Here is a 14,539-nt window from a genome sequence, read left to right as displayed (position 1 = left end):
TATATCTCATTCTCAGCTGCAAATATTCTCCTGAAAGCCCCAGTTCCCAAATGCACTCAATGTAACATGTAACTTTCTCACGAGAGTCATTATGAAGACTTATGTCTTATGGGATTTCACATAGTAGTTTAGTGGCATGGTACATGTTGTCACGTGTTGCCCATGTAACGCGACAAATAAATTCACGCAGGTCTCGGATTTTGGCGAATATGTTTATTGGCCAATCTCCTCTACACTTACAATCACACTTGCTGCCGAACTGAAGACTGACTACTCTTCTAAGGTCAGATGCAAACTTCAACTCTTCTCGGCAGCTTCTAGAACTTCAACTGTCTGTCTGTCTGTCTGTCTGTCTGTCTGTGTGACTGACTGACTGACTGACTGACTGACCAACTGCTAAATTGCCGCTTGTCACAAAATGTACCAGCGTTTCAGAAGACCGCGTTGCCTCAGTTTTCTACCCTGAAGATGGATCCAGCAGATTTCTCCGAAACATTAGTTAATTTATGACAGGCTATAAAATTACTACGAAACATCCCAGAAGACTCTTATCTTCGCCCAAATCTATGTTCTCTTAGCGAAGTTGCAATTTTATTTATCCTTAAACATTTCGTCCAATTCCACTCTTTCTTAATTCCTCAAGTTAAAATTAAAAACTAAAATATAATCTCGGACCACAGAAATTGCCTGAGGGATGTTGACGTCATAAGGATATTGACTATCATAGTGACAGTGGTGAAACTGCGGGTTCCGACTCAAGAGGAAGTTTCTTGAGTAGTTGAGTAACTTCCCAGGGAGGAGAAGTAAGTTCAGTTACTCAGTGCCAAATGTAAGAATTTTTAGAAAATGATTCGAAACACGTGTTGAGTGAGACCGTAACATTATAAGTTTGAAGTTCTGTGTTCGCGTTTTGAATTAAGTTCATATCTTCTTTGAAGTTGCACGTGTCACTACGAGGTACTAGTCTGTGTCTGTCTGCAGTGAAACCAAGAAAGCAGCCCGATAGCTAAACTCTGACGAACTTCATATAAAACATGACATCGATACAATAACTTGCAGTGAAATGTGTTGAACAATGGTTTAAACAATGTTAAACCAGTTCTAAAGCTGAACTTCAAGTCAAGGAGAATAGTTACCTCTCATTTCTTATTCGATAGCTAATGGGCTGAAACCTCGGTCTGGAAGCTGGGTATCCTATTTGAAATTTTTCGCTTTTCTCACTCCCTCCAATCATATGCCCAGATAACACTTCAAGACAGGCCTTGACCTCCAACCGCATCCCTTGCAACTCAGTAGTCACTCACTAATGGAGCTGAGCCCTTCTTAGAGAAGGCGCCAATTGTGAAGCTACTAAAGAGATGTCCCAGCATTTTATGAAATGCGAAGGTTCATTATTGTGTTCACAAGAGTCCTTCAGCGGTTCCTATCCTGAGCCAGATCAATCCAATCCGTAGCATCCCATCCTATCTCTCTCAGATCCATTTTAATATTGTAGATTTGAGGCTTTCACGGCGGTGACCATGAAGAAAGCAGTCTTCTGGGATTTGGCACCGTGTATATGTGGTGTTAACCGACGTTTCGGAGGAACGTATCGCCTCCATCTTGAGGATAGAAGGAGAAATATAAGAAAACCGCAAGCGAAGAGACAGTGAGAACCGGTAAAAGCAGACTGCTTGTTAACACCACATATACACGGTGCCAAATCCCAGAAGACTGCTTTCTTCATTTTAATATTGTCCTCCCACCTACGTCTTGGTCTTCTCAGTGGTTCCTTCCTTCCTGTTTTCCCACCAATATACTCGGTAGTCGGTAATTATCCCATTATTACAGTACGTATTTTCTGATCTGTTGTCAGCGTCCGTAACTAGATCAGAAGAAATATGTAAACACCTAAATAAAAATGCAAATCCTATCTCTTCTTGGCTGAGTTAGTATTATTATTCAGTGATTATTTCCGTGTTTGTTCCTGTTTGTTACAGATTTAAGAAAGGACTGCATTACGCTTGTTTAAGAACGCGGTGCTGCGGAGAATGTTTGGACCTAGGAGCTGGGAAGTAACAGCCGGCTGGAGGAGAGAGCATGCTGAAGTGCCTCACTAACTGTTGACGTACCGTTTCCCAATATTATTCACGTCAACAAATCAATTAGGAAGATAAGGGTAGAACATTTGAGGGATGAGAAATGTATATATAATTCTGGTGGACATATCCGGAGGGAAGAGGCCACTTTTAGTCCTAGGAATAGAAGGAAAGGAGCTATTAAACTAACAAACAAAGTCTGAGAACGTGGACTGGATTCATCTGTCTCAGAATATGGTCCAGAGCCGTCCGTTATGAGCAGGTAATAAACTTCCGGGTTTCACAAAAGTCGCAGAGTTTTATGTGTTTATTTAAAACACGACGTTTCGGGGACTGGATTCTGTCTCCGTCTTCAGGTAAAACATACTCAGTTGAGCCCAATTGAAAGAGGAGGTAGGGACTAGCTCTATCAATTGGGAACAACTGAGTAGGTTTCATCTTGTGAAAACGATGGATAATGCCCAGAAACATGATAATTACATTTTCGTGGACTGTTCCTCACTGTCTGATCTTTTATTGTTCTGCAATCTATGTCTTGGTTTTGAATGCACCAAACTTCTAAGAACCCGCATCTACAGTCGAGATACAGCATTGAAGAATACGTTTGTTCCCCATATTCCTGCAAATATAAGAAATGTAAGAAGATTTTAAAATGCTACAGGTCAAAACGATTGTCCAAAACAGGTTTCAGGCAAGGAAGGAGAGAGATTTGGGAAGATTTTCCTACTCCTCACGTTGTAATTAACTGTACTCCGTTAACTTTCTCATTCTAAATACCACTCACGTCGTTTATGATATTGCTCAGAAATTAAAATCATTAAAAATTAAAACATAAGGATTATTAAGATTTTATATTTGGTGATGATATAGCGCTTGGCGTGAAACTTTCACAGGCTACATGTCCTTATACCTGACAAGATGATGATGATTATGATGACAAATTTCCATATAGGCCTATAGCCAAGCATTTTCTATAATGTGTTGTAATTTTCAAAGGGATTTTGTTTTAATGAAACGATGCAACTTAAGTTGTCCTGTTAGCTTTAATGTACAGATCAGTAACACTGCATTTAGTGGAAATTTGAGACGGTCTGGGAGTCGATTCATGACAATGGACGTCGGCTGCACTTCATTCGCTTATTTAACGCACTGACAGACGTTACGCCTCTGTATTCCATTTATAGATGCATATAAACCGCTGGTTAACGAATTGCCGTTTAAGATGAGTAACAGTTTTCAACAGCAGCAAACTGACGAATATTCAGTTAACTCTCTTGAATAAAAATAGACATACTGCTAGATAGGAGGAATTACTTTTATACAGACATTTATGTTGCAAATTATTTATTTCACATTAAAAAAGAGGTGCAGGATAAATGTGCCATTTTCTGTTCATTATGATGAGTTTTAAACTAATTACTGAATTCATGTGGGGGGCCCGCGGTAGCGTAGTTGGTTGAGGCACTATGCTACAAGCTGGAAGGTCGCGCTGACTTCATTGGATTTTTTCAATTGACCTAATCCTTCCAGCCTCAATATGGCCCTGGGGTCGACTCAGCCTCTAACAGAAATAAGTACCAGGAATATTCTTGGAATGTTGTTAGGGGTAAAGGGCGGCCGGCGCGTAAGGCTGAAAACCTAGCCGCCATCTATGAGCCGATTGTCTAGAAAATGTGGGAACCTCAACATCTCACAACCCTATGGGCGTCCACGGCCTTTTACAGAGATAGCTTTACTTTTTACTTTTACTGAATTCATGGCCATTATTTTTGTAAATAATCTTATTATATCACAAGTGCTTCTGCAAGCAAGAACATAAATTCGGAATGAATCATGAGGAAGAAACAAATTTTCTATTTCTACAATGAAGAAGGAGTCAGTATTCCCTTCCTAAACGTCGGCAAACTTCCACTAGATTACACGGCAGCACATTCCAGAAACGAATATTCTTTACAGTCACCACCGTGAGAAACTCAAATTTCACAAGTTTTCTAATTTGCGCTAAGAAATATTAAGTTAAAATCTGAACTTCTAGAGTAATCATTAACTTTAATTAACTGTTTTAAGCTTCTTCACTGACAAAGCCCGCCAATAATTCTGTCACCACACGCAAATTCGACGCTACATTAAGCGTTAAAATTATAAATTTGGGGCCCGGACAAAATCACAGCTGTTTCCTCTCAACGGACAACAGATATGGGAGAATAACATCCGAGATTCGACGTTCTTGCGGCGCCGGAGATGGAGATCGCTGTCTGCTGGGATGAGACGTGTATAGACTGGTAAATCTTCACTGATGTTTCGGTAGAACGTGTTGCCTCCCTCTTCAGGTAAGAAGCGGGAAGGAACATCAGTAACAACCTGCCAGACTACACCACGTCACAGAAGTGTGTGACTTTCACAACATGTCTGTCAACTGCAAAGTACGGTGGCGGCCGCTCTTGGTCCTTTCAGAAGTCTCGTCGATGTGACGTAAAATTATCAACCGTTTATGAGGCGTTTCTCAACAGCTGCAATCACCGCACCCAAAGAAATTACAGAGTAATATGAGGATATTAAAGCCCGTATCACAATTTCTTTTTCCACGGAATACCGGAGAAATTGCCCCCCCCCCAAATTGTAACACTTCGAAAAATCCTGAAGTCAGATCATGTGGAATATTTGGTGGAAAAAATGGCACTGGAGTATATTTAGACCAAGTACTTCGGTTTCCGCATTCTATTGACTGCTCCACATTAATTGATCATCCTAATATAGAAGCTGTATAGCTTCGATGCTGATAAACAGACGTAAAAAGGAACCGTATGGAGCTTATTTCTGTAAAATTTACTGACTTCTCATAAAGTTTCTCAGTTAAAATTTCCTTGCATGACTTCTATCCTGATAGAAATTGTTGTGATTTTTCCTCAGTCATACCACACAGATACTGGAGTAATATATTCAGTTAGGTCCAAGCAGACTTCTTCCAATCTCTTATCTGTTCACCATTCCTAATAATTCTTCAGTTCCATTAGACTGTAACAAAACCGGTGAAGAAAAAGCGTCGTGAAATGACGTAAGAATCAGTTAATTTACAAATATAGTACACTGTCATATTTCATTGAAACTCTGTTATTCAATTTCAACTAGTGAGATTACACCAAATTATGAAATAAATGTGACATCTGAGGTTCTCACGGCTGTGAACATCTTGTATGGTTATTTAACGACGTGCACGTTGGCTAAACTGTACGGCGTCAAATGGGAGTGTGGTAGATGAATGATGAAAAAGATTTGGAAGCCAGTGGCCCAATCAAAGTACATTCCTGAAATTTGCTTACAAGCTACCGTTATCTCAGAAGATTACACGTACACGTACACTCGTGAGATGAAATAAATCTTAGAAAATTGCTTGTAAAAAATATACGCTGTTTACGATTGATCGTTATTTCAATTTGCGATGAGGTCCCCGTAACTTGGTGCTGGGGTACCGATATTGCGAAAATGAATTAAATTAAAATTTCCGCAGACATGAATGATGAATTTCTGACTTCACCGTCTCCAAGTAATGAAGCTTCATTTAAGTGATGCAATTCTAGGCCGTTAGCCTTCCATATATTTTCCAACATCCGTTTCGTAATAGAAAATCTTATACTTTGAAGCGTACTAAATCCAGTTCATTTCGCAACCGTTTACGTACTGTTAACATGGAGAGAAGATGATTAAATGGACAGTAAAACGGCTTCATAGTATTTCTTAAGCTATTTCAGACTTCTAAATACTCGTAAAATAACCTTAATACAGACTTAGATGTTAAGGTGCGATAGCTTATTAAACAAACGTTTCAGACCTGTTGGAAAGAAACCACGGCTGATATAGTGACAGATCGTTTCGGTCAGTGCTGTAAAGTGCATCTTTCACGACTTAAACTTCAAAATTGCGAGGAATGAGTAAAAAAGTTCAGTGTCTTATGTGGTTGACATCTTATCTAAAGTAACAACACAAAACGAGACAAATGTAGGTAGTAATAAAGGAAATATTAAGGAGGGGACTCTGCCTTGCCGTAGCTCAAGCAGTTAATCGCCGGCTTCCCACCGCGACGGCCCAGGTGCGAGCCCAGGTCAGGTCATGTGAGATTTGTGGTCGACATAGTGGCACTGGGGTAGGTTTTCTCCGAGTATTTCGGTTTCCCCTGCCAATTCTCATTCCACGAACTGCTCCACATTCATCATCTATCGTCCGGGGCAGGTACAATAGGCCAAAGAGTGGCCGACGTACCAAGTGGACTCAGTGTCACCCCACCCCAAAAGAGGAGGGGAATATGTAGGTGAAGGTAAGGTCGTCCCTGTGTTCAATGAATTAAGCACTGTGCCATGAAGGTGTATGGGGGAGTGGATGTATAGACCCACATTTTCTTGACCCCGGCCCTAGCTGGAGGTGAGTGGTCAGCTTCACCACCTGCCTTTATTTCCTGGGGAAAGTGCTCACGGTACCCATTGAATAGGAGGCGAGGTGGACCCCAGAGCCGGTCTGGACGACGTGAGGAAGACAAAATTCTTGACCCTACCGATACTCGAACTCCGACCCCTCAGTCGCTATACCGACTACGCTGTCCAGGTTCATATACATCAGGAGATTATACTTAATTTGATATTAAACATGAAATCTGACACTTTTTCATGTTATTTTACAGGCTTACCCATAATTTTATGAACGTTTTAGTGAACCTTCACACGTATTAAATTACCCTTATCTGTTAATCTCTGGTTCACCGTTACGACGGCGATAAACTCAAAAACAATATTTGTAAAATGAAACGGCCATCAGCTTTCTAAGAAAGACACTATTTAATTGAGTTTGAATAATATTTTTGCACTTCGTAATTTTCTGTGACTTATCTTACGGTGCTACACGTTTCTAGATTCTGTGCTGCTGGAGAGGATCTGGAAGGAAGCGGTCGTGACCTAAACGATGTACCATCCAGGTACTTCCCCTGATGACGTGCTTCGCGTTCCAGTTGGAAAGTTATGCAGTCTTACACTTTGTGTGGCGTTAGGCCTTGCCTCACATCGACTTGTTCACTTTGGAAAGTATCGTATTTATGAATTTCATAGTTGTTCTCAGAACATAGAGTTAATTACATATTTCTTTAACGAATCTCCTTAACTTATCTGAACAAATTATTTCATTCAGTCGATAAGCCATTAAATATGAAACTTTAAATTACTTGTCATTTACTGTTCTAATCAAAAATATACTCAGTTATGTTGGCAATGAACGAGTGTGAGTTGACGGGAATAAAGAAACAACTGCAGCCAGTATCAGGATAATTCTGTCAGAACTCACTACCATACAAAACCGCTTAAGATTTCGAAGTCTAGAAATCTGAGTAATTTTTAAGACCTTTAATATACGTGTCTTGCGATTAGTAGCAAACTTAGAAAGAATTCAAACACTCACCACCTTCTTCCAGATACGGACCAGCTGCTGTTGGCAAAACAAATTGCCCGAGAAGCAGAAGAGCGCAAGCCAGAACTAAAAGGTACGTCCTCATGGTGTTCCAACAGGTGTCGTGTCGTCCTAGTCAGCGTCGAGTGGCTACGTGGTGTCTGTGGACCGGGCGCCGGGTTTATATCATATGCGGCTAAGTCTCCGCAGGCGCAGTGCAGACCGAGAGGAAACTTCACAACGACCGGTGCGGGGTTGGAACACAAGCACCGCCCCAATATGTCTGGGGGAGAGGTTACAAACAAATATGAAAGGTTGCGTAAAGAAACGGAGAACTCGAATTACACCCACATAGTACTGTATTCATATTGATAATGGCTTTGTCATATCTTTGTGTAAAGTGGCGGGGAAATCGCTTGATGACGCACGGAGTGGGCCGTGGTCTCATCGCGAGTTGCTCTGTGTACAACAATATACTTTCCCAACAGGCTTGCCTAAGCATGAACTGCATGTTCGCTTCTGTCTTATTGCTTAGCAACCGCTCAGTGCATCAGTCGATCACTGTACAGAGCCGTGGCAGAGGGGAGATTATCCGAATTGCCTGTTAGCCGAATAGCAAGCAAAGAACGCGGTCTCGTGTCTCCATTCGCTCAGTCAGCCCACGCGGTCGTTGCACCAATCTGATGCTACCTGTCGTCGTTCTCATATGTCAGGGTCTGGTGTTATGTTCTGTCTGATTTTCAAACCCATGCTGTTATATCTGGATGATAAAGAATTTAAAATGTCAAGTAAAAGAAAAGGTAAATTTTAATTCGCGATTATACATATATATTAATTGTTGGTGTTTCAAATGTTTTAAACATGTTCTGGTTTTTATTGTTATAATAGTATTGTGACGTGTCGCCAGAAAGCCGGAATGGTTAAGGTAGAACTATCCCTGGTCTGGTTACTCCGGGACCGTAACATACACTTAAGTGCAAAAGCGACGTAAGTCTGTTGCTGTTTCTTTACCTAGAAACTGTTTAATACATCAGGCAAAAACTATGAGTCACGAAGGCTCTAACTTATAAAAACACCGCTGAACAGAAACACATACTTACAAGAGTGACATAATAAATAAACTGTTTATTTTAAGAATTTCCCGGAGGAGAAAAGGGCGGTTTCTTCCACATTAATTGAAACAAGACTTTCCGGGAAGTGTTAAAACTCCTGCTCTCCCTTGATACGACACGGCTCGCATACAAAACGACGCGTCCATTATTTCCTCTATTGTTGCGTGTGTATTCGATGCCGCGGTAACCTTTTTTTACCCAGCCGTTGCCTATCAACGACAAGAGGATTCACATACAGACACAGATAAGAGGGATTTATGAAGCATTCCGTTGAGATAGGCTCAGGTGTCATAATGTACGTGCTAAGTTTCATAAAGATTGGTTCAAGCGTTCAAAAGTTAATAGGGAGGATACACAGTCGCACAGACAGAATGTTGATCTCATAAGCCTACTTTTATTTTTTTTAATAAGGAAAGTACGATAAAAATATTGATTGCTCCACATACATTATAATAGCACAGTAAATGGTTTCATGCAATTCAAGGTTGAGGACGAGCTTCGAAGCTTGTTTTTCTGGTATCTATAACGACAGGGACTTATCGTGTAGTTCTGTTTATGCAGTCAATATTAGACAGGTGAGATGTTTGTTTGGAGTAAAGTAAATCCATGTTAACAGCGTTAGCACTCCAAAGAAGAACGCCGTCTTCTGGGATGTTGCGCAGTGTAGATATTGTGTTAACCGACGGTTCGGAGGAACGTATCGCCTCCATCTTCAAGGCATAAAAATCCGCGAGTGAAGGATCAGCGTGAGAAGGTATCAGCAATGCAGCAACGTTGTAACTTTGTTGTTTTTCATAATGCAGTTGGAGTAGGGCGTAAGTTAGTAGTCGAACAGCGTATATGCGGAGACACGCCGTGTAAATGGGAAAAATTCTATGAATGAAATCCGAATATAGAAGAAGTTTCGGAAATTAAAGACCCGTAAATTGGGGTTTACCTGCAAGCTATTCCATCACAGTACTATGATATGTTCTGCAATTATAAAAAGAAATGCTGCAACGACCTGGAGCCAAGGAAGTGTTCCTCATGACGTCCCAAACCTGGCAGATCTTCATCCGAACCTCGAGTGGTACTAATTACAGTATTAGCACTTTGTGCTGTTCCTGTAACTGGCCTTGTAGACACTGACTTGGCATATAAATAAGGAATTATTATTATTATACACCCCTCTGCTTTCTAGTGGTGAGAGTTCCTGGCTACAGATCCAGAGCTCCCGGGTTCGATTCCTTGCGCTACCAGATTTTCTGAGAAGTAGCGGGTCTGGAACGGGGTCCAATGAGCCTCGTGAGGATAACTGAGGAGCTATTTCAAGGAAATAGCGGCTCCGGTCTAGGAAACCGAAACTAACGGCCGTGGGGATTCGTTGCGATGACCGCGCGACACCCTCTATCCGCTAAAGTTGGCACTAATTTCGCTGACAAGCGGCAGTCTCTCGGTCGGTATAGTTCGCTTGCCGATTAAAGCCACGGAGTTTATAGTCCAATAATAGTTGCAGATAAGAGTACATGATACCGTTACATTTGTTTACTTTATTTAAATGTGAGAAATAATAATAAGAAGACCACCAGCAACAACAAAACCGGGGCAGGAATAGTAACTTAAATTATGCCACGACCGATACTTTCAAAGTTCTTTCCACTTCATTATTTACTTAGCATCCTGTTATTCCATGCTAAGTACACAGAGACCTGACAGCCTAGATGAATAAGCTACAGACATTCACAACAAACGCGTACATTTACTCAACCCACCTTATCATAAAGGCATTATGAAATGAAGGTGAAGCTCCACGCGTTAGGCTTGGTACAAGATGGAGGCGATTGATTGGTCGGCTTCACTAATCCTCCGCCACTTTACCCCGAGAAAAACTCATGGTGCCCACTGGATAGGATAATATTTTGACTTAATGTCGAAGAGAGAAATTCCTGTTCCTACCACAATCGAAACCAGATATAATAATAATATATTGCTATTGCTGATATTATTATTATTATCGTCATCGCCATCATTATAATTATTAACGTTAAATGACACAAGCCAAATTTGACTTTAACATTATGTCCAACATTAGCGTTGGATGAAAATTATCAGAGCCTGTGTGATCTGTTCTTGTCAGAGGCTGAATATTTCGAGAGTTGGGCGAGAGAATACTTCAGCAACAAGCCTACTTCACGTCATAAGAATTTGATTTGAGAAAACTTCAGGAATTAATTATACTGCTATCGTTAACCTCGGCACTTCACAAATCACTGCACGCTAAGTCTTCTCCAGCCTACAGTGCCTTCATCAGCCGTTTCCTGGTAACGGGTGTTAAGAGTCTGACTGTAATTACACACCTACTCTTGTTCCACTATTCCGGCTTTCAGGCATTATTTCAAAATACGTACACACACTCATATGGAGAAAGGGGAGTGAGATTTTTCTAAGAACAAGTTTGTTTTGTCCTTCGACGTTCGGTTCTTGGCACGCAGTCAAAACATATAATGCGCCAATAGCCGTGTGACTTTTGACAAGTTTATTGAACAGCATAAATTATTCCCCGATATCCGTACCCTTATATTTCATTCACCGTGTGCTTGAGCTGTCGCCTGTAGGGACCTTACGCTATGCCTCAAGTAAGGGAAAGTACCCGGGTCAAGGGCAGGCGGAATCTGCGCTTGTTCCCTGCAGTGAGCTAGCAGTACGGTCGGGGCTGAATGTGGCCCACGTGATCTCTCAGAACATGAGACAAAGTTAGATGTAGATACTTGTTAAAGGGGAAAAATGAATGAAAATTTTGGGGGCCAAATAATATTCATATTACTCAAATGCCTGTTCTCAACAGCATTAAAACTGACCAGCTGAAACTGTGTTTAGTTTAAAGATTAACGAAAGTGAAGTCTCTTCTGCACAAGCAATGCGCTGTTGACAGCAAAGCTAAAGGTTTTAACTATTTCTAAATTTTAGTAATAACATTTCCTGCATTAAACACGTAATGGTTATACTGCCATGAAGAGGACATCAGATTTTTTAGTACTAAATTGTAATTTCGTAATTGTATTTGTTCGTGGTAGTGTAGTTGGTTGAGGCACTATGCTACAAGCCGGAAGGTCGCGGGTTCAAGTCCCGATGAGGTCATTCGATTTTTTCAACTGACCTAATCATTCCAGCCGCACTGTGGCCCTGGGGTCGACTGAGCCTCTAACAGAAATGAGTACCAGGAATATTCTTGGGGGTAAAGTGCGGCCGGCGCGTAAGGCTGACGACCTTACGGCCATCTATGTGAAGATTGTCTATAAAATGTGGAAACCTCAACATCTCACAACCCCATGGGCCTCCACGGCCTGTTACAGGGATAGCTTTACATTTTTTACTTTTTTAATCGCAACGCATGGTGCCTGCAGCACCCTGACATGCTTATCTTTACGTTTACTAACCTTCACGTTTTAAGCTTATAATTTTTCTCATACTGTTCAGCTATACGCATATATTGTCACGTGTATGAGTGACTATAGACGGGGTTTGGTTTGGTAACTGGATTTATTGAACGCTTAACAGAGCGCAACTACAAGTAACTAGGATCTGGACAGAAGTTAGTGAGCGGTTTTTGCATTGAATCATTAGCTGCAAAGAGGGGCGGGGGTGGGGTGGGGGAACAGCACTTCATTCACTTAAAACGTTGTGTATTAAGATTACAGCATCAGACAATGATGGCGAAGTAAACATTGTGCAATCTAACACTGAGTGCAGTGAATGTTATTACACAGAATCAGAACTAAGGAAGGAAAGTTTTATGAAAAACATACACATGAGTGACGATGATTCTAACCTCAGTTTATCGGTGAACTATTGAAGCGTAAGTCACGACATTCAACTGCTGCTTATTATGGTGTCAGTGTGTCTTGGTATTTTCCCGAAACAAGCAACACCAACTCTCTCCTCTAATGGTTCCTTCCTGTCCTTCCATGTAAACAACTTCTCGCCCTTAAATGTCGAGGCTTACTTGAGGAATTCTCATTGCTCTCACTGACCCAGTTTCCGCACAGAAAAACCTGCCCGCTCCTCGAATAAAACAACCGAGAGGTACCAGTGATCCCTTTCTGTCGGCTGGATTAACCAAGCTTCTCGCGAAAAGCGAGACATCGGAAGCGACAAGAAGTTACAAGCGTCCTAGAGGCTGGGTCTGTGGCTCGGCTGGGCTCCACTGTACCCGGTTTAGCGGGCGGTTACCACACGTAAATGAAACTTTCGTAAAAATATTTTCATAATATTCGCCCGATTTTCTGTTGTCCATAACTAATTTCATGAAGCCGAGTCGGTGAGAAGCCAACAGTTGCTCAGCCACTCAAGAAATTCCCAGCATCTTATGGAAACCAAAGGTTCTATATCCTAAGCCAGATAAATCCATCCCATCCTCTTATTTTATAACCCATTCCATATTAAATTACCATCTACTCCAAAGTCTTTATAGTAGTCTCTTTCCTTCAGTTTTTCCTACGAAAACCCTGCATGAACACCCCCATACGTGCTATATTCCCTGCCCATCTCATCTTCTTTCACTTGATTATTACAATTACATTTAGTAAGAAATTTAAGTTATAAAAATCCTCATTATTCCGTTTTCTTCGGCTTTCTTTTATTTCTTTCCTCCTGGGTCCAAATATCCTCCTCGGCTTCCTGATCTCAGACACTCTCAGTTAATGTTCTTGTCTTGAAGTTTCTTACCTTTATAAAATTACAGCCAAAATTAGGGTTTTCTGTGTTTAATGCTTACGTTTCTAGGCGGCAGAGGAGAAGACAAAAGCTTCTGAACTTAATAATAGCAAACACTGCCCGAATTTATTCTGATCTTCCGTTTCTGTTAGTCTGTTCCTTTCCCAAATATTAACATTTCCCACATTTCCAAATGACACCCTGGTGACGAGACAACAACACAAGGACCTACTCAGATCCCTGTGCTTGCGTCTTGACTACACTCCTTCGTTTGGGCTATACATTGCGGTAACGACATGCACGCAAACAAACTTACTGTAACATGTAAACAGCAAATTGTGGGAAGAAGATGACACGAAAAATTTTAATACATATTCATCCATTATTAAGCACAGACTGTCATGTATTAAAGGGTGTTACCACCAACGGCGGCACAGGGTTACGGCACGTTTGAATTCCTGTTCTTGATGCTACAATATTATTTTGGCCTAATTGAAATTATCTTGCAAGAGCAGTACTGAAAGCAATCATTGTTCACTCGTTCGGAATGAAAGTTTTCAATTTTCTTTAATAATAATACTAATAACACCTTCTCCTTTTACTTCGCCACAGCCCTTGAGCGATTGCAGACTTCTCTGGATCAGCTCTATGCCCCAAAGTGGGAGCGAGAGGAGAAGTATTGGGCTCCTTCATATTTCGGATTACTCAGTGCAATGTGCTGTGGTGCTATGTATTATCTGCCACCTTGTACTTACAGGACAGACACGTGAACTACTTTTCTTCTCTTTTCACAATTTAAAGCACAAAAGCGACAGTGCGGCGGCTCATTTGTTTTGGACCCGGCAAGTCGTGCGTTTCTATAAGAGTTAATTACAGAAGTGTTGAAGGCTGCAGGCGCAAGAAAGTGCCAGAGACACCCAACGGCCAATTACAGGCAAGTGGAAGCCGGAAGAGTCTAGGGTACAGAGACCCGAGAAATTGCTGTATTGTTGTGTGTTGCATTGCAGTCTGGAACCCGGATTCATAGGAAGCAAATTCTGTCATGTAGAAACCGCACTTCAGTTTTATTTGTTCTCCCTTCTGGTGCTTCTCAAGCGGCACATAAAATTGTAGTTGAAGGCAGTGATATAACTTCTTATCTCAACTCCCACTTAAACTCGCCCAAATGTGTTAAACTCGATAGTATTAACGTCTGCTGGTGTAGCGATAACATTTATTCAAGTATTCGGG

The 14,539-nt window shown here is 41.2% G+C and overlaps 1 protein-coding gene and 1 long non-coding RNA gene across 3 annotated transcripts in view; one reads left to right on the top strand and one right to left on the bottom strand.

Annotated features, from left to right (window-relative positions):
• Nucleotides 1-7,378, top strand: part of LOC111862754 — an 81,540-nt gene extending 74,162 nt beyond the window's left edge. Inside the window, exons 2-3 of the long non-coding RNA XR_002842487.2 lie at nucleotides 1,980-2,340; nucleotides 6,979-7,378. This is a non-coding gene — a long non-coding RNA (uncharacterized LOC111862754). The remainder of the gene's footprint in view (nucleotides 1-1,979; nucleotides 2,341-6,978) is intronic.
• The window catches only part of LOC111862753 (U8-agatoxin-Ao1a-like), a 69,801-nt gene extending 62,115 nt beyond the window's left edge, over nucleotides 1-7,686 (bottom strand). The window contains exon 1 of one of the 2 annotated variants that reach the window (XM_023848412.2): nucleotides 7,518-7,686. In XM_023848412.2, the coding sequence (XP_023704180.1) occupies nucleotides 7,518-7,611 (94 nt within the window). In that variant the 5' untranslated portion in view covers nucleotides 7,612-7,686. The remainder of the gene's footprint in view (nucleotides 1-7,517) is intronic. The other variant, XM_023848413.2, reaches the window with a different exon arrangement.
• Nucleotides 7,687-14,539: the final 6,853 nt, after the last annotated feature.

The sequence above is a fragment of the Cryptotermes secundus genome, unplaced genomic scaffold (genome assembly GCF_002891405.2).
Source record: "Cryptotermes secundus unplaced genomic scaffold, Csec_1.0 scaffold5, whole genome shotgun sequence".
Taxonomy (NCBI): Eukaryota; Metazoa; Arthropoda; class Insecta; order Blattodea; family Kalotermitidae; genus Cryptotermes; species Cryptotermes secundus.
The sequence above is the reverse complement of the archived record's forward strand: the minus strand, read 5'-3'. Positions and strand labels throughout refer to the sequence as shown.